General features: G+C 45.9%; 1 protein-coding gene across 10 annotated transcripts; it reads left to right on the top strand.

Moving 5' to 3' along the window:
- Positions 1-84: 84 nt before the first annotated feature.
- Positions 85-26,512, top strand: LOC124191459 (solute carrier family 4 member 11-like). Of its 10 annotated transcripts, none has more exons than XM_046584685.1 (20): positions 85-1,097; positions 1,194-1,442; positions 1,621-2,086; positions 2,167-2,272; positions 3,073-3,270; positions 4,711-4,819; positions 4,972-5,638; positions 7,952-7,992; positions 13,899-14,088; positions 14,619-14,706; positions 14,814-14,937; positions 20,446-20,658; positions 20,741-20,951; positions 21,262-21,375; positions 22,113-22,319; positions 24,248-24,500; positions 24,575-24,847; positions 24,916-25,089; positions 25,160-25,355; positions 25,420-26,512. In XM_046584685.1, the coding sequence occupies exons 7-20, from the start codon at positions 5,512-5,514 to the stop codon at positions 25,654-25,656; spliced, it is 2,448 nt and encodes an 815-aa protein (XP_046440641.1). In that variant the 5' UTR covers positions 85-1,097; positions 1,194-1,442; positions 1,621-2,086; positions 2,167-2,272; positions 3,073-3,270; positions 4,711-4,819; positions 4,972-5,511; the 3' UTR covers positions 25,657-26,512. The 10 variants fall into 10 exon arrangements, with proteins under 10 accessions (XP_046440641.1, XP_046440642.1, XP_046440640.1 ...); XM_046584686.1 differs by having other exon boundaries at positions 85-347; XM_046584684.1 differs by having other exon boundaries at positions 85-1,442; positions 3,036-3,270.
- Positions 26,513-27,366: the final 854 nt, after the last annotated feature.

Here is a 27,366-nt window from a genome sequence, read left to right on the forward strand (position 1 = left end):
GAATGTATTTATCTATTTTTTTTTTATTTTAGTTTTTTTGCTCAAGCTTCTTTTCTTTTCATTTTGGCGCATCATTGCCAACAGTGAAAGGAAACGGATGAAGCGAAACGGTGAAATGACTCGGGAGATTCGGCTAGAAAAGCAGCAGATGTTGTTCATGCCGTTCTGCTCCATCGACTTTACCTACGTTCCCGAGAGAATAGCATCATAGATCCTACCTTCCCATCTGTATAAGGATTGACTTGTCGATTTCCACAGGAAGAAAAAAAAAAGTACTGCATGGTGATAAAGTTCACTCATGCCAACGGCACCGAACTGGATCGATAATCGGCGCTGTTCCTTGTGGAGTAAGTATATTGTTACCCCCTTTTGTTGATGTAGGGGAACAAAAAAAACCTGTTGGAGGTTCCCCTTTAGGCAGGAGGAGCACCAATCTATTAGCATAGTGAACATGTAGTCTTAACTTTGGTCTTGACCCAGTTGCGCTTTGAAGGAGAGTTGGACACAATCATTACTCATTTTGAAAGAGTGTCCGCCAAGAGGGGAAAAAAAATTATGTTAACTTACCTTCGTCGCCATTTATGTTGAAAAGCAAACACGGCGTGGAACCATCAGAGTTGATTATTGGATCGAAAAAGTTGATTTATCGTCTTGGATTGCAGTTGAAATCGTGTGTATCGCCCTTCTCTTTTACCCTCGGTGACGTGGCAATCGAAAAACCCATTATTTATCTTGAGATAACAATTTTCCTGTCTTCCTCCTTCCACCCTTTCCTTTCGGGGGAGAACTCGGTCGTGCAGGAGACAACTTGATTATATCATGTCGTCTCAGCGAGAAGTCCTCTCTGTCTCGTCCGTGTAATTTGTTCTTCTAGCTTCCTACGACGGAAGGCACAGACAGAAAAACACATACAGAGCGAAACAGCGATGATTGGTTCGATATCTTTCCATTTGATACCTGAAATGGTACCCTCTACTCCGGAAGAAAGACGTAAACGCGTAATGGATGTAAGGATTGCGGTGAGGAGGGGAATGGGCCAACGATCAATGTGCCCAACTTGTCGAGCGGCTGGAATCGATCGGCTCCGGCTGCATATGGTTTGATCCGGATTCCCTTTTAGCCAACTTTTCCTACTAAGATCAAAACTGATTCTACCATGTTTCTTACCCATTACCAAAAAAACGATCCGGCAGGAGGCTGAAAACGTAAGAATTCCCGCGGGGTCAAATCGACGAACCAAACAATCCTCTAATCACCTCTAATCAACTGGCTGGTCTACTCCGAGATAATCTCTCTGATGGGAACCGGAAGTTCCCCAACCAAACGGAATTTCTCAATTCGTCTGTGCCCTTGCAGAAGTCAGCTGAGCCAGCAAAAAGATGGCGTGGGCGGAAGACAAAGGGCAATCAAAAAAAAGAAAGGAGAGGACATACTTTTACCAAGTAAGCATTTTGAAATTTATTTCCCACGCACAATGAAATCGAATGCAAAAGTTGGCTAACCGAGACATGCACAACCCCTGTTAGCTACCCTATCATCGATCTAGCCCACCTTAATGCTCCTTTCTTGTCTGGAACTGCGTCGTCTACCATGTTTTATTTGGCCCTTTTTTTAATTCAGTGGCCTGCTTCTTGGATAGGGGAAAGGCTAAGCTGTGTTGAATATGACAGCAAAGGAAGACTCGAGAACCTCTTGCCGACAAAGGGCATTACTTAAGACTTGCAAAAGCCAAAAGGATACGTTTTGTTTATGCTCTTCACCCGCCACCACCCACAAGAGCTTCGTGTAGAACAACAGTGGCTCAACATTTACACAGACTAAGACGGGACTAAGAACTTTCTGTAGTCGATCATATATTGTCCTTATTTCTTTTCTGGCCCTTTGCCTTTACCCCGTTCGCGCAATCTGCTACTGCTGCCTCCCGTCCTCCATGACGGCACTGGATGGGCTGAGAGACGGGCGAGTCTGCGGACTAGGAGCTTGCCCCGGTAGTCTCTCTTTCCCACCACGCGCAGCTCTCTTCACCATCTCCCCGCGATTTGTTGACACACGGAAAGAAAGCCATACACACCGGGGAGAATCAGTGGTAAGGAGCCAGTTCCTACTCAGTCCGTGCTCACGTCAGTCACATCCGTTTCATTGCTTTCTTTTTTCAACCATTTCCAGGCCTCGCTTCTACTCTAGGTACGTTGACGTCGAGAATCTCTCAAGCGACGATACTTAATCGCAAATTGGTTGACGACAGAACCGCTCCGCAAAGCAATTCTACAAAGTAAGTGGCTCAATCATGGTATTTTAGTTTAAGTTTTTTGAGTGGGTGTTTCAATCGCAAAGTCTCACACGGCTTAGTGGTCGTATTGACTTATTGGGCATAAATCTTAAGTAGTTTCTTGACGATCGTGCGGAGTCGTCCGGAGTAGCTAGGGGGCTCTGTTTGATTGACTCGCATGTAAACAGTACGGTAGTACTGCTGGAATTGATTGCGGCGTTGGATAGCGACAGTTATCACTACTGAGATTGGCATGTCATATTTCCATCTTCTTTTGTTCCTTATCTCCGCCGATTTTTTTTTTTTTTTTTTTTTTTTTTTATTTTTCGGCACTCTTTATTTCTTGTTTTCAACTATATGCTGTCGACTGCTCACTGGAAATGAAGTGCTATATGCCTGGATTGCCTGGCTGTCTCTTGACTAGCTCACTGCAACGGCTAAGAAATCCTATTTACCGCTACCACACCCGTGCTTGGTTCACCCCCCAAAACGACCAAAGCACGCAAGTGTGTCTAAATGGGCCTTCTGAATAGCTGTCATGTCCGGAAGCCTGGGCCAACTCGCAAAAATAAAAAGAAACAAAATTGAGGTCTTGTTACTATCTTGGGAAAAGTTGTTGTTACCGAACCATAGCGTTTTTCTATATATAAATATTGCACTAAAGAAAAATGATATATTTATTTATATAGAAAAGGGGGGGGGGAAGAGAAAGAGAGAAAGTCTGCTGTCAGGAGAGTAACTAAAGCCTATTTTCTGGTCTTGATAGTAATATTTCCTCCACCATTCTTCCTTTCTATTCGCAGGCCCTGGATAAAAGGAAGCCTTGGTCCGCTCTGTGGTCAATATTTCTGCCATCTCGTCGGTCGCACTTGAGAAGAAAGAAAGAAGAGTTACGCAACTCGAAGATAAAGGATCAGATAACGAGTCGTCATACTTGTGTTCGGAAGCTCATCGAACAAGATCTCGTTGGGGAGGGGAAAAAAAACGACTGCTCTACCGAGGTAAATAAATCCTTTTTGGTCTTTCTTTCAATCCATCCTTCTCAATTTACATTAGCTGTAAGGAATTCCGCTCGTTAATATTTGCTCACTCGACTACTTGTATTCCTCCTCCCTCATTGTAATCTTTGCCCAGTTGGCTGTTTTCACATTTGACGATCGTGAAAGGCTACTTGGGCTGCTGGCGGTCTGAAATCAGTGTTCCTTGTACAACCCATGTTTATGGCGGAGTCGTCTGCCTCTTCAACCTCTCATAAGTCATAACTCTTCCGGTCTCATCCCTTGCTCTTCTCCTCCTTCCTGTTCCCGTGCCATGTTTTGGCAGTTTCCCAGCTGCGATGAAATTCATCGATAAAGAATTGCTGGTAGAAAGGAGGGGCTGAAAGTGTGTGTGTGTGAGAGAGAAACTGGGCCGGCAACATTGTAGTATCTAACGCGAAGGGAGAAAATGCATCAGGATTAAGGTGGGCGGCAGCGGCGGTTGTTGTCACGCCAGTTTGGAGGCAGACAGAACTCTTTCATTTTTGTTTCCCTCCTCCCTCTACCATCCCACTGCAACCCCCGTCGTCTTTCCGTCCCATCTTTCCTCGGCTCTTTTGCTGGTACTCCTGATCGATCTACAGAGGTTCGTGAAGAGCACGTGATTCCCTGGAACGTGCTACTACCAACACCGAGTAGCCTAGCCGAGTCGACGAGCGGAAAGGTTTCTCCGGGCTCCTGATCTCCTTTCCGCCCCCCATCCATCCGGTCAATAGAACTTTGGACTCCTTGCGTCCGTTTCCTCGGTTCGCTTTTCTTTCTTTCCGCCGCCCGCGTATAAGATGTACAGGATGACAATGTCTGCTGAGGCAGAAGATACTTTATTCGATTCCAGGGTTTAACGAGTTCAAGTCTTGGCGGATAGCTGCGATGGTTGGTTAGCCAAAAGGAAATGAAAACGCCAAATGAATCCTTACCGAACTCGCAGCTTTTACTTTCTGTGGGGCACAACTTTGGTTGATGCGCCACGCGTCGCTTCTTTCTTTTTGTGTGTGAATGACAACCGCTGGAAGAACTTTTATGCATACATACACGCATGCATACACAGGAGGAGGAACGTTGATGTAATCCAACTTGAATAGAGCTGTCTACTATTCCGTCCCACTCTTGTCAGTTTGGGATCCTGGTTGTCTTTTTCATTTTCTTGCCTCCTTTTTTTTACAACCTAACCACAAAAGAAGCTAGGAAAAAGAAATATTCGAACCGAGAATGTAGTCAAATAAAAAGGCGATCCTCGTTATTATATCTTATATCATCGACTCTCTCTTCGACTGTCGCAGCTATTTGGAATGTGCCGATATAAATCATTTTTCTTACTATAAATTTTTTATTGATTTAGATTTTCTGTATTCAAAAAGAGCAGCCTCCTAATACTCAGTCCCGCCATATTTACTTCCATTCCAGGAGTGAAGAAGAGTTTCCGGGATCGATCCAGCAGCGCACGACCCGTCCCCCGGGGATAGCGAGAGCCCCGGCACATTCATCGCCACCCACCACCGACGACGGCGGGTGGGTAGGTTATTTTTTCATTTCGTGCCACTTTTTGAGTGGCTTTTTCCATGTCCAATAGTTGAGCCTTGACTGCCAGTGCACTCAGTGAACCCAATGTTTATCCTTCCTTTCTAATTTTCTAATTTCTACCATACTAATTACGACTCTCGCCAGGAAGACGAATTAATAGAGCTCCACCATCACGGCGAAAGGTGGTGGGCGTTCAAAATTGGCTCGCCCAGCAGCTGCCAGAAGCTGAATAGCATGAGTACCGACAACATAGCGACCCTTTGCGTCCGTCTCCCAGTCGACGGAAGTTGAGAATGGCATCAGGCAAAGAATTGAACAACTAGTCTTGCTACTGTTGGAGGAAGTGTCGTGGCACTCGACTAGCTGCTCTCTTTCTTCGTCATCTTCTCGCAGCTGCAACGTTACTTCTGCTCCTGCAAAAGAGAAGTCGACGACCTACGCCCGAACGGATTTCCCTTTGTCTGTCGGATGCATGTACGTATGCAACGAGAAGGGGCCAATTGACAGGGAATAACAAATCGAACGTACGGTCACGAGTGGGTGAACAATTGGCAAGCACAAAAAAAGGGGGGAAGCTGTTAAGGTGTTAAGGCTGACTGAGCGATTAATCCTCTTCAACACGAGACACATTACACGTACCACACCGCCCACACTACAAGTCGTCCAGGTTCCGAAGAAGCTACAATGAGTGTGCGTCGCGTCAAGGGCTCCTATCGTAATTCGCTCAGGCGTTTCGGAAGCGGCGATCCTAACAAAGCCGTCCGCAACAGCGCCTGGATCTTCCGTAACGGCGAATGGCGGCTCATCTTTGGTAAGTTTCCATTTGTATCCTTTCGCCGTATACCGACTGACATAGTGTGCATCACATAGAAAAGGGTTCTATAGGGAGCTTGTGTTAATTCGATTAGCTTTCGTAGCCTTGACTTCCGCTGAAAATGAGGGAATGAAAAATGAGCTCCTTGTGTATATCCCGAGTTGATTGATTGATACTCTCTCTCTCCCCTTTCTCCTCTCGAGACACCCACTGAAAGTGAACGAAACACAAATACAGGATCAAAAGCTCGCCAGCTTCTGCTGGGTTCGACTCCCTTTGCAATCAATTTTGTAGCAGAGACGGAAGTTTCATCGAGTTAGGCTCCCGATAGGCTGTGGTGTGCATCTTGGATCTTAAAGTGCAGAGTTGTGCTCCATTTATCCCCCATTCTTGTGCTCTCTCGTCAAACTTGCTCCTTCGCCAGCCCTTTAACCTTTTCCATTCATCACGGTGTGCGTGTGTGACAAGGGAAATCACAAAGCGAAGCGAACGAGAAACAAACTGAGAAACGAAACAGAATGGGGACACAAGAAACTGAGAATGTCATCGATCTTTTCTTCTTTTCTCTCTTTTTTGACAAAAAAACAAGTCTGAAATACAACAAACTTTTCCTTCACTTGAGCGCTCAAGAAGAGGCAGCCCATGGCGGTCTCTCAAACAACCCAAAAGGAGAACTCCGCCTGTCGCCTACGTTCAACATTAAAGGTCTTTCCATCCGGGATGTTGACGATACTTTAGGAAAACAAAAAAAGTTGCCCCTTGTTTTCTTCGAGGAATGATCTCTCGAGTCCTGCAAACTTGTTTTACGTTGACGATGCCCAGGATCCATTAGCTCTCGCAGAGTGACATTAACCAGCTCCTGTATCAAATGGTGGTTATAACTAGTCCCACAGCTTCCTCTTTACCCCACTGTAAAAAACCTCCTCTTTTGTTTGGTTTCGTTTTTCTACGTGCCTCTAATAGTTTCATTACTACTCGACTGATTGTGTTCATTAAGTAGGCTCGCGTAATTGTGTAATTTAATTATACTGCCAGACAGCAGGCAGCCAAACCAGCCGGCCCAACGTGTCGGCTGCACTGTCTTCCAATGGAGATTGACTTGTAACCAGGTCATGTGCTAATACGTGGCCGAGCTGCGACGCTGTGGCACGTCTGATCTGCGTGCTCCCATTTCCTCCCGTTGCTAAGGCTCTTACATGTCCGCATCCGAGATACTATCCTTATACTTTAACCAAGTTATTAAAAAGAAACAAAGTTCCATCATGTTAAAAAAAAATAACTAACTTGTCTCAGGACATCTGTCAAATGGATTCCCCGCGGGTTCGACATTCCCTTGACAACAGATTGTCAATTTTCCAGTGGCTGTATAGCGGGAAATAAAAAAATCGATTGTTTTATGCGGCACCTCAAGTCCGAGCTTAACCTCGAACTTCAAACAACAACGTCAATTTTGAAACAACTTCTCTCTTTATGTCTCTCTGTGTTGTGTTTGTGGTTGCCCTTTGATCGTTGAGCGCTCGGAATGCCGCGCACCGGCACGATATTGTGTTTGTGTGGTGTGCGTGCTGCTGGTATTATTATGCAATGTGTCGAGTCCAAGTTGGTTCTGGTCCCGTTTCCTAGATGTCTCTAGCAACGCGTTTCTCGGGCATTTTCTGGCGCCACTCCGGGATCCTTTTCGAGGACCACCCTGTGTTAAGATTTTCCTATGGTCCCATTTTTTATTTTTCTATGAATAACAAGAGGAATATAAAAGGAGGAATTGCCCTTTTCATTGGGATCACCTCATTTGAAGTTCTCAACAATCGCGATTCCCTATTTCTCCTTTGACATTTAAATGTCGTCGCTTTTCTGTTTCTCTCTTATGATTGGCACGTTGCGACAAATATTTCTTTTCATTTCTCTATCTGCGCGTCGAGTGATGGTCTTCAGGAAAAAGTGTGGAAACCCCCCCGAGGAAACGGGGAAAGGCGGGAATCCTATTTGAGCTCATCAATTCAAATCTGCCCTCCATCTGCATTCGGCTCCCAAATTGTTTAGTTCCCTCTTCGTTCGTGAACAAACGAACGAATGCGTAGCATTTTACGTCAGTGGAGGCGTATAGACTCCGTAGGCGTAGGGGGGCCCCATTACAATTTGGTTTGGAAGGAAAGGAAAAAAAAAAAACAATCGACATTTAATTAACGACTGAAAACGTCGTTCGCCGCTTTTTAAGACATCCAATAGAACATCGAGTTCGCTTTCCGTTCTTTGTTTTACAACAGTCCTGATAACACATTTTTCTTTTTTTTATTTCGTTTTCTTATTTAGACGACGGAGAGGAGGCGTGTCTTCTTTATGCCAAACATGAGGTAAGTCGTTTTTGTGCCTCCATTTTTTTTCACGTTCCCGGTTGAAAGTCGTGGCCCTCTCACCTGGTGTAGCAACTAGTTGGTTGCTAAGCGTCTCCCCCTCCCTAACCTATATAATACCCCCAGAAGAAACAACAAAAGAAGAAGAAAAAAAAACTTCATGGAATTCAAAGTTTGTCACTCGACCAAAGAGTTTTACTGCGTGTTGGTTTACCGCAACACCACGCGAAAGCGGTTAGATCGTCCTTGCTTGTTTGTCCCCCCTCTCTCTCTCTCTTTTTTTTATTCTCCGTGATCCCGCTTGAACAAAGAAGCAAACACGCCAGCTGCCACGTCTACGCGGATCTACAGCATACACATGAATGACCTGGCTGGGTCCCGACTGATGTTGGAATCGCATGTCGGATTCATTTATTTACTTTCGCCGACCCCTTTGCGATCCCAATAATCCTGCTCACGGTCGTCGTCACGGTCGTTATGGATCACCGACACTTGGACTAGTCAACTCACGTGAGGCGTCATTCAGCCAGCCCGACCCCTGTTTTCATCAGACAATTTAAAAGTTTTGATTAGGACCGTTTTTTTTAATGATCTTTAAATTTCTTTTTTTTTACGGTTCGTCGAAAAATTTCGTTTGATATATAGCCCTTTGGCGTTTCTTGAATTGAATTCGGCGGGGAAAAAAATCCCATCATTCGCAAGTTGGCAGCTTGTGCGAGTTAGATTTGTTGCTGCGTCTTTTCTTTTGCTTGGAGGCATATAGAGTCAGTCTGTTCTCATCTTGAAACCCACAAGTCTCATGTATCAATATTGGGGACAGGAAGCACTATCCACCAACTGGTTACAACCTTTGTGTCGATCCACGTAATCCCCCCGCCCCTCTTTCCATTCCCATACGATATGGAAAGTACGGTCGACAATCCCATTTCTTCGTCCTTCCGACCGAATCCTCTTCCGGTCGGTTGCTGCCCGACTAGGATCAAAAGCGCCGTGCGCTATTTACCGTGCAACTCTCTACCTCCTTTGCCAAATTCAACCTTTCGGAAGCCAATCCCTGGCGGAATGAAATCGAATAATTTATTACGATTGCAACAGCACGCTAGAGTCACGAATCTATTTTATTTGTATTTTTGACCCAATAATTTAACAGCAGAAATTATTGCGCGAGGCAACTGTTTTTCGATTCCCTTGCGAAAGATGAATTACTCTACCTTTAATGGTCCCCAATTTTGTGCACCGATCCATTGTTTCTTTTTGTTTGTTTTTTGTTTTTTACTTTCTGGGTGTCAGTGTCAGGATAATAGAATAGTAAGCAATCTCCCGCTCGAAGGTAATCATTATATGTGAGTGATGCGGCAAGGTTCGGGGAGGGTAGGGGGTAGGTTCGGGTATAACCCGACTCGAATCGATACGGCTAATGAAAGTAGAGGGAGCAAGTTTTCAGGATCTTCGGCTCGGTTAATGCCTCGTCCGTTTTTTCCGCATTGCCTATCTGAATTCCTGGAACGGAATGGTCAACCACGTAGACGGAGACATGTGCATTAGCTGTGATGTTTTCCTCGTTACTTTCTTCTTTTCTTCCGTTGTGGTTTGATCCCGATGACCCCAACCGACATGTAATGAAGATCCACTGCTTTTGCTATACGTACCGACAATGGACGATAATCGGCTCCTTGTCGATCGATCCAGCTGTCACTATCACCTAATGTTTCTTTTTGGCTTCCCTTTTGTGGCACTTGTCTTAAGTGTCGTCACAATGGCCCGCTCTGGGCAGTGATAGATTTCCTGTCTGGATCCCCCTCCCCCCCCCCCCCCCCACACTTTTTTTTTTTTTCTATCTGCCTTGACCGCCGACCATCGTCATTTGTCTTGTTGCTCTTTCGTGTTCCTCGCGTTTGGTGGGTGTTTATCTGCGTCAGAATCTGCGAAAAACTCCAGTCCCATCGCACCGGAAGTAGGAAATCAATTACGAAACGCCAAGTTTTGATGTTTGTTTACAGCTTTTTGTTGTAGTCGGAAAATCGTAGTAGTGCAAGTTCATTGATGTCGTCGATGTCTTCTTCTTTGTCGTGATGGAGGTTAGAAAAGAGGACGACATCAAAGGGAAGTTAGGAACAAGACACAACAAAACTAGGAGGAGCAGCAGCAGCAGTTGATGATTGAGACGAGGAAACGGGGAAATTGTGTGTTCAAAGCAAAAAAGAGAAGAAGTGATGAGCAGAGAAGAAGAAAAGGCGAAAGAAAAGAGAGGAGAGAAAAAAAAAGTTCCATCACGCTCGGTCGATTTTCCTCGAATGTCTTAACCAATCCAACTCACTTTTATCCCCCTCCTCCCCCCCCCCCCCTCGACGCCTCTATTCGGTGCTAGGAAGGTCCCCCACCCTGTTCTCCCGTATACACCAGCGATCGGTGGTTCGAATCGATCTGTTCATCACAGCAGGAATAGTAGTAGTAGTAGCCTATAGCGTATGGATTCCTCCTCGGTGTAAAAAAAAAAGGAAATAAAAGGAGGAAATAAAAGAGGCGAAATAAATGAAAAGAAATGGCGGAGAAATAGTTGCAATAGAAGAAAGAATAAGAAGGCGTAGGCGAGGAGAGAGGGGAGGCAGTGCGTGACTTTTTCCGCTTCCGTTCGGCTGCCAGCCTCGTGAAAAGAGGTGAATGATCCGCCTTTACCCTATCACCGACCACCACCACCAATAATCTGACCCGCCCATCACCCAGCTCGGATACGTAAAGCCAAGAACTCTCAACAACTCCTGGATATTGTGTTTTCTATTTTCTGGAGAGGCACCGTTAGGCTAGGAGGGAATTCTTTGCTATTCTGAAAGCACAATATTAAGAGAAAAGATGTAGCGCGGGATCGAAATAAGACGTTGTCTCGCCTCGCGTAGATCCAGTCAGCCGATTTGTCCGTGATGACGGGACGGGCTGCACCGGCGTTCGGGTTGGGCTATACCGGTAGTATGTGGCGGCATCGATTTCCATTTGGGAAACGTGGCAATCACGGGGGTCTTTAGCAAAGAGAGAGAGAAAGGGGAGGAGTTATGCAATAGCTAGACACACACAAATGAGTTACCGCGAGTGCCATGGATTTGTGGGTGGTGGCGTCAATCTAATCACTAACCAACCGCAGCACCTACTATAAACGTGTGTGATTTAGTGCAGCCCGTAAAAACAAAAAAAAAATGGGTTAGTACAAGAAGCCAATCAGTTAATTGATTTGTGGGTAAATTCGCAGTCAATTGTCCAGTAAATGTTATTTCCCCGGGTTTTCATCCACATAATAAGCGTGAATGATTATATTTCCCCCCCCCCCCCGCACCGACGCCCAAACTAGAATGATACACTTACACAACGGCTCGTGACGTATCGCAATATGGATACTGGGTAGCAACGGGGAGTTTCCCGCTCGGCTGGCCGGAAGGATTCATGCCTGTCACTCCCCTATTCCTCGATACTGGGGGGGATAATGCGTTAGAATTGATCAATTTTTGTTTCTTTATGGCGAAAAAGTGTCCGGCGAAGCTAGCCATCGATCAAGTCAAGGAAAACTTTTGTTCATAGTTTTCTCCTAGGAACGGAAAGAAACAAAAAGAAATTGAGGCCAAAAGAAACCCGAGGGGTGGAAATACGGAATCGAATCAGAATGTTGCCTATATTTAAGTATGTAAATTCGAACCTTACAAAAGAATACGAATTGCTTAGCCTAAATGTCGAGGAATATTAACAAAAGGTGTCTTCTCTCTCTCTCTCTCTAGCTCTCTCTTTTCACCCCACAAAAGAACTTTTGTAGTTTCATGGAAATCCGCAAATTCCCGACTTTTTTTTTTCGCCCCCACCCCCTTTCAATGTTATTTCAGTTGCGGGCGTGCGCCGTGAAGCCCGCGCTGCTGGTGGTGACATCGAGGGACCTGACTCTCTCTCTCGAGTTGCTCCGGCCTGCTAGCAAAGTGAAAGTAGTGCACGAGAGACAGAGAGACCTCCGAGTCTGAAAGAGAAGGAGGGAATTTTGTGGGGCTTGTGTGCATAGGTTGATATCAAGTGCCGGTGCCTTGTCGGTGGCAGAAGCGGCTCGGACGTGCCACTCTCTTCCGTTTTCGGCCGGAAAACGCACAGAAGAGAGAGAGAGAGAGAGTTTTGCTTTCATCTTCGCCATCTACCACTTTTTTCTTCTTTCGTGCAGCCCTCCGCCCCGTATCTCTCTCTCTCTCTTCTCCACCGTCTTCTTTGACTGTCAAAGATCTCGAAAGCGGGCGACAAACATTGTGCAGCTTCATCGTGTGATATGGCGTTGTCGTATGGATAAGACATTTGTCTTGTGTGTGTGTGTCTTTCTCCCTTTTGTTTGGTCTCGACAATTTCAATCGGGTTCAACCAATTCAATCAGACCGTTCAATTATTGAAGCTTTCCATCCTGTCCACTTTTTGGTTGTCCGCCCGTCTCCTTGGGGAACCTGCCAACTGATTTGCTGTCGGCAAAGTGTCCCAGCTTTGCTTGCAAGTGACTTGAAAGAGCTTACACCCAGGGCTATATCCAACTTATCCGGCGACTTGGTTTCCTATCGTCTCTTTTTTTCTTATCGCTTCTATTGATTCCGTTCCGGTTTGGTTGTTTCCAACTTGTTTTGCGGATGTAACAACATCGGTCACGATCTGCTAGGTCAAAAATTCCATCTATCTCCGGCAATCTCTAGGTCGCGGTTGAGGCTTTATCTCGGTCCGTTTCCCATTTGAACGTCTGGTTCAAGTCAGTGCAGCGTGAGACATTCCCTTGAGCCACGATGGATCCTTCATCATCCGGCACTAATAACGTGGCGCTGCTGCAGCAGCAGCGTAGCAAAACAGAAGTGGAGGTCCTGCTGGATCAGCCAGCGGATGCAAGTTGCAGCAACAGTAATAACGGCCTGAGGAGCGGGGAGACGGTTCTGAACTTTGCAGCTTCGGTGCCGTCGGCCAAGCGGGCGGCCAAGCGCTGGAAGGAGCGCAATCGGTCGATGGCCGCTTCGCGAGGCAAAGCCCCAATGTCTAGCAGCAAGTCGTCGACGGTGCCGCTCATGGTGGCCAACAGTCTCATGTCACCTGGCAACAGTTTTGTCTTGTGCGACAGTCAGTGCGTGGTGGAAATCAGCGCCCCGACCGGAGTTGTCAGCACCGAGCCGTCGCTCCAACCGCAGCCCGTTTTCAAGCGAAGATGCTCGCTCACCATGCCCTATCCGGCTCTCTACGGATCGTGGCAGGTTCAAACGGCTTCGCCGGCTGCCACCACCACTACGACAGCGGCAGCAGCAGCAGCCTCCAAAGCGGAGAAGACACGGCAAACGAGCACTTACGACTCACCTTTGACGGAACGGAAGACGATGGCTCAGCGGGCCGAACGTCGAACTCTTCAGCGTCGATGGTCCACTTTCCAAATGAACGTGGATCAATTGAACCAACCGGCGCCGAGCGTACCCGAAATTCTGCCCAATTTGAGTGTTGCACCGGCGTTGACCCGCACCCGACCCGGTGCTGGGCGGACACGCTCCGGTGACGTCAGTGCCACCATTGACGAGCAAACGGAGGGCGAAAATAGCGAGGCGGCAGTTGTCGAAACAGCGGCGGAAGGCGATTTACCGCGGAGAAACATCGGCGAGATCCCACGGTCCCTAACCCTGTCCGTTCAAAGATTCAACAACAACGGAAACAATCGAACGACCCCCGATGTTGAAACTAGTCCGTCTGTGGTCTCGTCTTACTTGGGCGATGACAGTTGCCACCAGCTGTCGGCCATCCACTTGCAGGACATGTCGGCTTCGACTTCAGATAGGGCCCTGGTTTCAACCACAATAATAGCCAACGATAACGAGGATGATGATGATGAAGTTGAAGATGAAGGCCTTCATTTGATCACGTGCACTTTGCAGAGGTTGCCGCTCAAGGATTTCGGCGCAGAGGTCAGACCGGCTGTGGACATTACCCAGTTCCTGCAGCAGAGCGTCCTACTCCTGGACGTCACGGAGAATTCGCCTTCTGACCTGGTCGATCTCCTTCTCAGCAGGATGGTGCCGTCCGTTGCCGAAGAGGCCAAAATGATTCTCTTCACTCATGACACAGGTACAGGATATTATCCTCAACGGCGGGCAAGTGGCCTCCTCCTGGGCCACAAGTCCTATTATCTTCTTTCCTTTTTTCTCTCTATCTCTATCTCTCTCTCTATTCATTCATATTAATCTGCCGGCGAGTCTATTAAAGTCGATAATCATTCGAGCTTTATGCGTTCCTATTCAACCGCCGCACAATAGTTCTTGATTGGCCATTCACTCATACCGCCATTGGCAAATTTCATCTTTTTTTTTTTAAATATCCTGATGAGGGGCGTGGGCGATTAGTAGCTCCTGATTCTCTAGTAACTTAAATCAAGTTCCTTTTATTTCACCGTTGGCCTTTCGTTGTTTGAGCTTTCCTCTTCAGTTATTCTATTGATTGTCTTTGAATTGTTGATTGATTAGCTCGGTGGGTAACTTGATATGCAATCGCATGGCCGCCCCTATAGATTATTTTTCTTCTCTCTTGACCAGTTTCCCATGCTCCGTTTGGATTTAGTCGTCTAATCTTGTTTGAAATATCTTGAATCCAAATGTTAGTTCCGATGCTGGCGAGAACGATTCAGGCGACGTGCACAACGGGCGACAGCGGCACTTTCGACTACGATCAATCTTGGATCTGCGCTCTGTAAGTAGATTGCACAGCCACTGTCGACTCTCGCAGGACGGGCAGCAAGCTGCATCGAATAGTTGGGTTCTCTACTATTAATGATGTCGTCGGTATTGCACATGCAGATGCAATCTACCAACACTGACGAGACGCCACGTCGGAATCGTCCGCCTCAAGCATCCGGCAAATATGGGCCATACTTGCCACGAAGTCCGACTCTTCGTCTTGGTTCTCTGCCCCAGTAAAGAGGTTAGTGTTCCACTTGTCTCTCTCTCTCTGCACTCTAATGATGTCGTAGCGCCCGCTGGTATTCCGTCGTCGACGTGAAATCGAGTCGCATTTCAATCAATTATACGATAAAATGAACAGTGGGCTCGTAATTAACGAGTGGATTTCCGCCCTCAAGATACAATGTAAATGTCAACGGAATGGCATGACTTTTTGCTATCAGTTTCGAGAACATCTGGCGGAAACCTGCTTTTTGATTTACGTGGTTCGCATTTCATCAGAAAACTTTGGCTTGTATAGTTGCCCCATTCGTTTCCCCTTTGCACACTTGCAAAAGTAGCGAATTTGAATAAGCCGGCAAACGACGTACCATACGTGTTCAGCAGCTGTACGCGTATCTGCGGACAATGACGTCAACTATTTTCGACGGTGGGAGGGGGAGATGGGGGAGTAAACCCGCAAGGAATTACCTTAATGCCATCAAACTCCGGTTACTACCTGATGTGGCTCATCACGAACATCCAGCCCGCAAAACTTGCAAAATCGGTCGAGCTTTGGGTGTCATGCACGAAAGCTGCGGTCGATGAGGCCGATCGAATGACGCCGACCTCCCGGCATCTGCGCCGTCGGGTCACCTTCGGGATGCGTGCGGTTTGTCTCGTATTGCGTCGGCTGAACAACAGTCGGCGGAATCGCGGAATGACGAGAGGTACACCCGAAATAAACTCGGATGGTCCCTTTTCCACCAGGGAAGAAGATGCCGCAAGTACGGCATGTGCATTACTACTCACTCTTGCTCTGTCTCTCCTTCGTCAACTATGCGGGGCCGAGGATTGGGCCGCCGCCGCCGCCCGCCATCTGCGAGCCCTTCAGGCATTCACTTGGCCTGTCAATAAATAACGAAGGGAGCGCCTAGAGTCTTATCGCGGCCATGCACGAGCTCGAGTGACGCTCGCTGACAAAGTAAAACAGGAGCAGGCAAGAATGAGAAATCGACCCAACACGTTCTTCATCTTGTTGTGTAGACTGTTTCTTGATTCTTTTCAAATGGTCGCGCCAATATGTCATTTGTTTTTCAACAGTTTCTTTCAGCTAATCGATTTTTGTTTGCTCTCTCTCTCTCTCAAATAATCCCAACAAAGAGACCTTGTCGGTCACGAAGGGAAGACATTTTTCATTCCAAGTTGTGGTGAAACGTTCAACTTTGGGTTTTGGATCTGCAAAACGCTAGCTTTGTTTATTAACCGTAAAGGCGGTCCCCCATTTCAGTTGAGCAAAGGCTTTCTGCAAACCCATTTGACGATGCTTCATGAGTCAACACTGTGTGTCACAGTTGACAGAATTGTTCATCATGGTGTGGTTGATGGGTTCCAGCAACTCCGGGGCGAAAACACCAGTTCGCTTTGATTTGGCCACCTTGGTCATTTGCGTAATAGTAGACCCATTTGAATTTCGCTCCATTGTATTCTAGCCTCGTCGCCTTGACTAAATAGTCCTGATATTAATACGTTTTCCGGTTTGATATTTCAATATTTGCATTCGTGAAACCAGCTGTAAGAGAAACGTGCAATGATGTGGCAATTCAAAGGGCCCTTTGTGCTGCTGGTGGGGGAGCAGAAACAATGGAGCGATTGATCCGATCAAAGAAAATGTGACACTTGAGACAGAGACAGGGACTACAGATGTCTTGGGTAAACTGATGACATTAATTGGTAACGTACACCACCCCAAGGAATAACACGATAGGTGCAATTTCATCAGATATTTTGCTACGAAATCCAATTTGGCAGCCGAGAAACGACTAGGCCGTTTTTTTTCCTCAATCGGGTACGTAGCAGCAGGTCTTTAACACGCATCGGCAAAAGATGCCTACTGTGTATAGGCATCGCGTGCACGGGCATTTTCCTGCCGCGATTCATTTTCCCTAGACAAATTTTTTTTTCGATTTTTACGAGACATCGGTGCGTTTGAAAAAAAAAACAAAAAAACAAACAAAACAAATCACAGCATCGATGAAAGAAGGAAATGAGGAGTAAGAGATTGTTCGTTTATTGTTAACCACCAAAGAAACAAGATGGCAATTCCCAGGAAGCCAGCAGTGTGTGTGTGGTAGACAGATTGTTGCTTGTAAGAAAAACAAGAGAAGACAGCCGTCTCGCCTATCCACAAATCTCTTGTTTTTTTTGCCAGGCTGCAACATCCATTTTTTTTTTTTGTTCTTCTTTCGATTTGTCATTTGGGCTGTTTGATTGCTATGCGTGCCTCGCTTTTATGTTGTTTTGAGGGAAGGAAAGGGGGAGCGCTCGGTTTTATTCTTTATTGCTATTTTCTTCACTCCGGTGCTGCGTATATATTTGCTACGGCACAAAGTGGTGCGCTGATTGCCGATCCCGTGGTTTCGGTTCGTATGGTTTTCCATGCAATTTATCACTGTACCGATATATAGTTGAGACTGCTGGCGCTATCGGCGGCTGTTATTAGGCGGTTGCTACGGAACTTGTTCTCTCTCTTTCTTTTTTTCTTGCTTTGTTATTCGATACACTTTTTAACCATTGACTATATACTATTACTGCTGCTACTGCTGCTGCTGCTGGTACTGGTATCTCGGCTTTTTGTGTTGTTCTCGGGGCCACTGAGGTCTTGTAATATTCTCCATCTTTTTTCCTAGCTCCTTTACAACAAATATAGCTGCACTTTGCTTCTTTGGCCTCATTCCTTTTTGATGGATAGTTTTCCCTTCTTTCTCTTCTTCTTGTTATTGTTGTTTATTATACGCACGGGGCTACACTCGCCTTTCTTTACGGGATTGCCAGCAGTTCACCTCCCCCTAGCTGTGCAGTGACTGTAGATGTTCGTATTGAAAAAGATCGATACGACGATCGACTGGTGTGGATGACTGCTGGATGAAATGTGAAACATATGTTTCACAAAGAGATAGAAACTTTTTCTTGTGAAGGGCAGTTCTTTCCACCCCCACCCCCCAACATCTTGCTGGATTCCACCATTCAAACTTCCAGCATGAAATGTTGGCTATTTATTGCTTTCATCCAGTCCGTCTCTCGCGTTTACTGCAGTCTAAACATCAATTTCATTTTTTCCTTTTTTTTTTTTCATTTTTGAAGTACGGAATTTATTCTCAATGTTTATAGGCGGTCGATAGCCACTCGCCTTTACATATTATAGGACCACGGGTACTCTCGTTAGAGGTTATATCTGAGTATAAAAGATGCGGCCGATCGAATCAAGATATAGATACAGAAGGGCCCAAATATACATATCTCGCTCTATCTTTCAGTTTAAAGCCTTTCTGACTATGTAACTACTATATCAAACGAATCTTGAAACAGCCAATAGAAACGGAAAGGAAAACGGGCACAGAGAGGGAGGGGGTGGGGAATGGGCTCGGAGCTTTGCTATTTATTGATTTTTTTTTTTTATTATTTTATTTTATTTTATTTTGTGAAGGTGACTGTCAGTATAGAGACTGGAGGGATAGAAGAAGTACTAGAAAAGATAAGAAAGATAGAATCATTTCTTTTTTTCTTCTTCTTTTTCCTTTCCCTCCGTGTTCTTTCCTTTTTGCCATTTCTCCCAGTCAGTTCTGTGTGTTTGGTTTTGATTATATCTAGAAGAGTCCCCCCCCCCCCGTAGAGATGTGACAGAGCCAAAAGAGATTGAAAGATACAAGAAGAAAATAAAGATAAAAAAAAAGTAAAAAAAAAGAAAAATAGATCTTGAAGGGTAGGAAGGAGGTCGTTCACGGTCACATGGGCATATAACTGGGTCCAACTCTGTATCCGAGAGGAGCCCCCCCCCCCCTTTCTCTTTTCACGACAGATATGACGGCTCGTTGCTGTTTCTCATGACATGGCCGTTTCAATATCGCAGTCGATGAGATGGGCGAGGTTTTCAAGCCGATGATGTTGCCGATGCCTGGCGCACGCTGTGTTGACCGCCCCTAGTCGGTCCATCATCTCGGATTGATAGCGTATAAATAAAAATAAGTAGGTGGTCTCGGACAGGCCCTAATATTATAATAGCTATAGCTAGCTCAGCAGATTTGTCGAGTTGGTCTTTCCTCTTTTTCTTCGTTACTTCGTTTCTTTTTTTTTTATCTCGGTGGATTGAGACGAATCGAACGATGATGGCATCACAGCCAGCACGGTACTTAATATTCCGCTTTTGTGAAATGCATGAGAATGACACAAAAGAGTCTCAACTGTGAACACAATCTCTCTTTTTCTTTCCTTTTTGAACCCCACCCTTTTGATAACTGACTCGATATACTTGCTGCTGCTGCTTCGCATCTCACGCTCGAGGTTCTTTCTATTCTCGTAGACTCGTGTAGTGACGATGAGAGAGACGACAAAGACAACGAACGAACGCAACGACCGTCGACCGAGCCATTTTTCACGATCGATATAAGAAACACGAAAATCCTCGCCCCGTTGCTGTGCTGCGCTACAATATAATGGCCCTCCCCCCCCTCTTCTTCTTCTTCTTCTTCTTCTTCTTCTTTCACTTTATCGTGCTGCCACGTCTGTTTGTGCTTCGTATTACGTGATGGAACAGCGAATGAGAAGAGGCAAGGCAACTCTCTCTCTCTCTCTTTAAATGAACGCAACCTCTCTCTCTCTCTCCTTTTTTTTTTTTTTTTCTCTCTCTCTTCTTCATTTCTTTTTTCTGACTTCATTCTCCTCTCCTCCCACTCCTGGAGAGTTCGGCTCCCGAAAAATCTTCTGATTACAGATTAGCAACAAGAGGCAAACTAGGCTACCAGGCGCGCCTTCTTCTTCTTTTCGAACGTAAGATGTTGTCGACGACTTTTGACAGAAGTTGGCAACCAAACGAGACGGACGAGTGGAAAATCGCGTCTGACGTCAAGAAAGACGAATCATCATCCGCTCCTTCTCCTTCCCGGAAATAGATTTATACGCGTACACTACTACAGAAGGGCGCCCGATTCCCGCCAGTGCGGAGAGATGGCCCAAATAGCCATATCTCCTTCAACTGCACTTCGATCAACCATAAATGGGGAAGATTTCATCACTTGGGATTTTTGTCTCCACCGGGAATTTTCGGTGTGTTTTTTTTTTTTTCTTCACAGAAAATGACTCACGCGGGAGTAGTGCATTTCCTCCCCCCATATACATGCCAGCAGCAACTCCTCCATTTCTTTTTGATTCGCATTCTTTTGTGGCTTGAGGGTTAGCCAGCCGTACGATATAGATGTGGCTTATACCGCGCGCACACACACACACGCCACTGTATCGGCCTGGGAACGCGCCTTTCCCCTCTCCTATTTTCCTTTTGAGGACTAAGACTTTTTGATGTATGTGCTCTGTAATGATACTCAGGCTCCTATAAAAGAATCTCTTTATCTGGCTTGGCCGATCACGTTCTTCTGTGTTTGACTTTCCGCCTCGTGAGAAAGTTCTTGAGCGATGGGTTTTTCTAAGCTGTTCTAAAGCCTTTCCTATTTAATGCCCATTTTGTTTTTTTGTTTTTTTTTGTTTTTTTCGTGACCAGAAAGGGACGAAGAACGCGCTGGAAACTGGCCGAACGTTTGCCACCCTGCTGGCCGACATGGATCTCCGGCAGCGTCTGCTGGAGGCACGGACTGAGGACGAGTTCAAGCGGATCTTGCTGAAACACACGCAGGAGCTGGCTGAAGAGCAGGCCATTTCCATCCGAGTGGATCACGGAAGTGCGACAAGACTCTCAACCGGCGGCGAGAGCAATGTACGTCTCGACGCCCTTTTTTTTCTTTCTTTGTTATTACCGTGCTTCTGGCCCGGAATAACATTTGCGCTCTCTTTGGCAGGAGGGCGAAAAGTTGTGCAGATTTGGGCAGGGCATCAGAGAGGATCTGTCACGACGTCTGCCCCACTACATTTCTGATTACAAGGATGGTTTGACAGGTGTCAAAACGCCCCAAAAGGTCCTCTCCACCACCCTGTTCCTCTACTTCGCCTGCATCCTTCCGGCCATCGCTTTCGGCGTCCTCAACGACCACAACACGCACGGGAAAATTGGTAAATGGCTCATTTTCTTTTACTTTTCTTTTTTCGCATTATTAGTAGTCAGAGGACGAGTCTGTGCAACTTTTTGCGACGACCCCTTTTCATTCATACAAGTCCCGGTAACGGCCCCAAACGATCGATTCGCGTCCATGACGGGACAGGGGGGCGAGTGCCATCGATCGTTCTTCGGGACTTGCCGGACTTGGCTATTGTGTCCTGTGTTTTCTTGACTCTCTGTAGCATCATCACACTGCCCAGTTGGTTGACTCGGCATCCAATTGATTTCTGTCTCTTATTTTTCTTCCGGTTTTGTAACCTTTAGACGTCAAGAAAGTCATCATCGGTCAGACCATCGGCGGCTTATTCTTCTTCGTCTTCGGCGGCCAGCCCCTGCTGATCCTGCTCACCACCGCGCCACTCTCGCTCTACATCAAAGGTTCTTTCTCCCGCTTGCCCGCCCCGCCTCTAGCACTTTCTCTCTTTTCGCTTGAGCCATTTCCGTCCTCTTTGTCGCCTCGAGATGGAGACGTTTGACACGTCAAGAGACGAAGAAGATGGATTTGCTCCGTCAAGCGGATTTTTCAGGGAATCACAGTCGTCGTCGTCACTAACCTTCGTCTACTTCAATTAATCAGCTCCTCTTTGCTGACTGAAAACTGGCTCCTAACTTTTCCCGTCGCCCTTGTTAGACATCGCGGCACAAAATGGGAGAAAACGACGCCAGGCTAAGAAGAAAAAAAATGAAGAAACGACGGAGGATATACCCGCTGGGAATGTGGTGTAGTTTTTCGTTATTCTTTTGGCCAGCAGCGATAATAATAACCGTAACACTGCCTCGCCGTTGTTCTCGGGATGGATTCATTTGGTTGGGGGATCAAAAAAAAAAAAAAAAAAAAAAACTCTACAGCTACTGAGCCTTCAGGGAGGGTAGAGAGAAATACTAGTGCGGTTTGTCACAGTCGAAAAATGTCAGCCGCCCGTTGTTATTACGGTCGGCTTTAGGGGCGACGTGTAATGGGTCTCATTTCGCCCTGAAATCCCCCGACAGAAATAATTCAATTTCTCTTTCTTTTCTTTTCTTTTTTTAATCTTTGGTTCTTCCTTTTGTGATTATCGTTCGACCTTTTCTAATATGTATTAAACCCTTTCTGCTTATTTCTGTCTTTCTCGCAGTGATCTACAGCATCTGCGAGGATTTCCAGCTGGATTTCTACGCCATGTACGGATGTGTAGGTCTCTGGTCATCGTTCTTCCTGGTCCTCTATTCGCTCTTCGACGTCTCGCGCCTCATGCGATGGTCCACCCGTTCCACCGAGGAGATCTTTGCCCTTTTCATTTCCATCGCATTCTGCGTCGACGCCTTTCGCGACACTGTCAAAAGTAAATCTTGTTTTTTCTTCTTCTTCTTTATATCCTCCTTTTCTTGTGGGGAGGGTTGGCGACGACAACTGTGTTGTCCAATTTGGATCAGGCCGTCCCCAGCTTATGTATGCCTTCCCGTTCCGTGTGAATGTCAATCGAATCAATTCGTACCGTTGGGTAAATCAATTCCGATTGATCGGAAAGGAAGACACCTATAGACTGGCGCTGCATACTGAGGTAAGTATGGATGAAGGGCAGCAGCACGTCTTTTTGAGACTAGAGCAACTGCGCAATATAATCGATTGCACACACCCAACTCGCGGGCGGGCATTCGTGTGATGGATATTTTTTTTTTGTTATTCTTTTTTGGCGTTTCCCACGGGTGACATGGCGCGCTGTCACTTTGGGTTTTCCTAGTCCAATTCAGCCAGCCCGAAATGCAATTTCAACAAGTGCAACATTTTGGGCATTGATCCAAAACTGCCCACTCACTTTTCGCTTCTTTTATTTTTCTTTCCCCCGTCTTGGTCAGCGAGTAGTAGTGTCTCAAAGTTATTGGTGACGTCTGTGGGCATCGATTTCCTATTGTTTTTTTTTTTTGTGTTGTCTTAACACTTTTCCTTCTAAAAGTTTTCTCGGGCAGCCAAAAGAGAAATGGGGTCGAGGGGATCGTGGGAAATTGAGTTCTTGCGAGGGAGAATCCAAAGATTATAAAAGAGGGGCAATGAAACATGAAAAAGGCCGATACTCCTTAGAGAAATTGCGAGAAACGACATTGTAAAGCTCGAAGCTCGCTCCTTCTTTTTTTTTTGTTATTGTTGTTGCTTTTTCCTCCGAGTGGAAAAGCGATCCATGTTGCCAATTATTTGAGGCGAAGACTGCTGGAAACCCCCTCGAGCAAACGAGGAACGACGGCTACAAAAGCGTACGCCCCCCCCCCCCCTCCGTCTGTTTGAGAGCTGGATGCGAATCGGCTGGGTTCTGAAGGTCGTTTCGGCCATTATTATGTCGATGCTCTCTCTCTCTCTCTTTCTGCCTAAAGTTATGGCGAAAGGAGCAGTGAAGTTCGGAATCAGATAAGGAGGATTTCCCAGTGTTTCGCCAAGGAATCGACGGAAGAGAATCGAGCGGAGTTTGCCCGTCTTCAACTCCTTCCCTGCTGGATTTGGCCGCGCGTGAAACGAGCTGCTCTCGAGCCCTCATTACGTCGCCGACGTCGTCGTCCGTAGACGTGTAGATTATCGACCGGTGCCAGTTACGGAATCCTTGTGTGTCATGGCGCCATACCTTCCGGCCTCGTTTGCGAATTCCGCGCAAGGACGAGGAGGGGAAGGGGTGGAATTGCTGGGAAAGCGCAAGCAAGGGACGGGCAAGCACGTGCCGAGGACAATGGCAAGGATGTGCATGATCGGGCGAAACAAAAAGAAACGGTGGCAAATAGTCAATAGAATACAAAATCCTATGGCTTTTGAGTCTTTGACTTATCTATGTATCTTTATATTGTATCCTCGCCGGGCTGTGCTGGAGAGAGAGAGCCCGGCTCGGCCGACTTACTCTAACGTGATTTCACTTGACTTAACCAAGACGGACGCGAGGAAGTGGTTAGTACATTTTATGTAGTGACTGGCGTAAATGTTTTGTCCGTCGACTCTTCTTCTTCCTTTTTGTATATCTCTGGTTTTCTGTAGTGGCCAAGTTAGCTCTTGACTTTGAGTGCATAGTTTACAAACTTGTCAAAGTTGACTGTAGCAACTTAAACCAAACAAAAAATACGGACACATCTTCAGGAATAACAAAGAATGATGGGGGATATGATCCCTGGAGGAAAGTGCCACAGCAATTGAAAGCCAACAGGAACTTAAATTTAGTTTCATCCAATTTCGGAAATGATGGCAAATTGTTAACCTCGTTTTCTTTCTTTCTTTCTTTTTTTTTTCTCGTGCAAGATTTCCAGGAGAACTACAACGCCCCGTCGTGTAAGGGCGATCCAGCGAGCCTAGCAGTCAACGTCAGCAGTAAAACGAATCGTGTCGACACGCCCACTGCTGCTAATAATTCCGTGGTGGCTTACCTACTTAGCCAGGGCAATGCTTCCGTCTCTGAAATCGTGGAATGCAACCGGGCCAGCTCTCTCCTATTCCTTCTCCTCATGTTTGGCACCGTCTGGATAGGCGTCTCCCTATACAATTTCAACAAAACGTAAATTGACTTGTCCAACAACATTACCCAGACGCGAGTGTTCGTGTTTTGACTGGATTCCATTGATTCAACAGACCGTACCTGCAGGCTGGAAAACGGGAAGCCTTGGCCGATTACTCGCTGCCCGTAGCTGTCATCACGCTAAGCTTTGTCGGCTCTTATCTCTTCCAAGATGTGACGGTGGAGCGGTTCCGATATGACGACAAAAACGTCTTCATGGTGGCACCGCTCGAACGGCTATCTTGGCTGGCCGTCTTGGGAGCCATGGGCATGGGATTCTCTTTATCGCTGCTCTTTTTCATGGATCAAAACATCACGTCGGCCATGGTCAACAATCCGTGCAACAAGTGAATGGAGCAGCACACGATCAATTTTGGTGATTCATGGTTTAATTAACACTTATTGACTTATACAGGCTTAAGAAAGGTCCTGCCTACCATTGGGATTTGTTCGTGGTGGCGTTGGTGACGGCTTTCCTGTCCTTATTCGGACTGCCGTGGATGCACGCCACCCTGCCACACTCGCCGCTGCACGTCCGCGGTCTGGCCGATGTCGAGGAAAGAGTCGACCAAGGGCACGTCTACGAAATGTATAACGAGTTGCCATTTTTTGTTGGGAAACTCCAAGTCATTGTAATCTGTTATCTTTTGTTCGAGCAGTATTGTGAAAGTGCGCGAGACGAGACTGACGGGCATGATTTCACACTTCTTCATCGGTCTCTCGCTCTTCCTGTTGCCCTATCCGCTGGCCTACATTCCAACGGCTGTCCTGGATGGACTCTTCCTCTACATGGCAGTTACTGCTCTCAACGGCAATCAAATGTTTGAGCGCATTACTCTCCTCTTTATGGAACAGGTAAAAACCAAGTTTCATCCATCAATAGCTTGTGGTTTGTCTTGATTCGATTGAATTCCATCAGGCCGCTTATCCGCCGAATCACTACATTCGCCGAGTCCCACAACGCAAAATCCATCAGTTCACCGGCTGTCAGGTGACGCAGTTGCTGGTCATGTGCCTCTTTGGCTTTGCTCCTTGGGCTTACATGAAGATGGTCTTCCCGCTCATCATCCTCTTCCTTCTGCCGGTTCGACACCGGCTCGTCCCGCAGCTCATCGAAGGTCGCTTCCTGGAAGCGTTAGACGGAGAGCATCAGTGAGTGAAGGGATAAAGAGAAGAATCCGCGTCATTCTCTCTCTATATATATCTATCTATCTGTCTCGATCTCTTTAGGAACTTTTAGAAACCACATTAGTTACATTTTCTCGATTCCTTTTATTCATTCCTTCTATTAAACGTCACTTAATTCCAGTTCATTGAATGAAATCCAATCCAATCCTTACCATTTCCATTTTCTACCAACACATTTTTAGGAGATTTTTTTTTGTACACCGCTATGAAATAGTCAAGCATCCAGAAGGAAATGTTGAATTAACTTAAAAACTTAACGATCGAGTTCTAGTGCAATAAGAAGAAGTGCATTTAGTCGCTCCGATGTGGTTCTAAGCATCCGACCCTCCTCAGTTCTTTTCTCTCTTTAATTTAATTCTCTTTCTCTTTATCTCTCTCTCTCTCTCTCACTCGCACGCTCTTTATTATCGATCGATGATCATACGGATGGTTGGTGTCGGTTAACAATTGTTTAGTGCTAACTAGTTTTCGGGTGGGATTTTTGTTTGCTATGTTGAACGTGGGTGAGTGGGGCAATACGAATATAATAAAAACATGTTTATGTTTTCTCTAATTCTATTCAATTGTTTGATGCGTTACTATATAGTCAATGTTTGTTACACACGTTCGTCAAAACCGGCCGTATATATGTAAATAACGAACATACTGTAAACATTTAACCACCTTACTTATTGTAGACCGATTCCCGATTCATTTTCACTCTTTACATTTGCGAATTTATGATATCAAGATTTGCTCTGAATGTGATTTCCAAAGTTTGTTATGTCGAGTGCGGGTTACTTGCGGAATGAATTATTACAAACAGAGCTTGTTATCGCTTTGAAGTTTACCTGCATCATTCAATGACTTCAAAGTTGGACCAAAGTCCAATTCGTACTTATCGTTTTTCATCTAATCCATTCAGTCTAGGAACCCTTAAGTAAGAAGCCCTGTGGTACGTGGATGGATATTATGATTCTCTCTTATAACTGTACTGCAGTTTCTTTGCCTCGAGTCCCGTGAGATGATAACGGTACGTATGTCACTCTTGTCATTTAGTCTGTGTAAGGTAGAAAAGATACTTTTCTTCTATTGTCTTCTCTCTACTGTATAAAACACAAAGCATTGGTGAGAGAAAAGCAATCGAGTAGGAATCAAATCACAAGAAACAGAAACGCGGTACGAGAAAGGTACGAGACTAGGAGGAAGATCAAATTTCCCGATAGGAATTCTATTCCAGACGAAGCTGTTGGCCCCGCCATCCGATAAGAAGGCGCTGTTCTCTCAGAGTGATGGGAAGAACATAAGAAATCTAATGGATATTTTAGTATTTTGTACGTTTTTAAATAGCCTTTTAGTTTTTTTAATGCGAATTGATCTGTCGTTTTAAAGGAGATTTAATCAAAAGTGCTGTCACCACACAGTGCCGTCTCAAAATGGGGATTCCCAGCAATCAAATTACGTACTACAATTCCACAGATTTTTTTATTGTGGCCTAACTTGGCGTGACAGTTAGTTGGTTCGTACATTTAAAGAAATAAAGGGTTATTATCCCGGTAAGCCTGCTTGTGAAATGGGTATTTTTCTACAAAGATACAGTAAAATTTTAATGTATTATTTAGATTTCAAAACATGCTTTAAAACATTCAAATTGGTCCTAAGGGTCCAAACTAGCGCGCACAGCAAGGCAGGGTAGGCA

The sequence above is a fragment of the Daphnia pulex genome, chromosome 3, assembly GCF_021134715.1.
Source record: "Daphnia pulex isolate KAP4 chromosome 3, ASM2113471v1".
Lineage (NCBI taxonomy): Eukaryota > Metazoa > Arthropoda > Branchiopoda > Diplostraca > Daphniidae > Daphnia > Daphnia pulex.

Coding starts and splice junctions, on each gene's coding strand:
- LOC124191459 (XM_046584682.1), top strand. CDS start 12,777: ATGGATCCTTCATCATCCGGCACTAATAACGTGGCGCTGCTGCAGCAG. Junction 14,089..14,618: donor TCTCTTCACTCATGACACAG/GTACAGGATATT, acceptor TCCAAATGTTAG/TTCCGATGCTGGCGAGAACG. Junction 14,707..14,813: donor CAATCTTGGATCTGCGCTCT/GTAAGTAGATTG, acceptor TTGCACATGCAG/ATGCAATCTACCAACACTGA.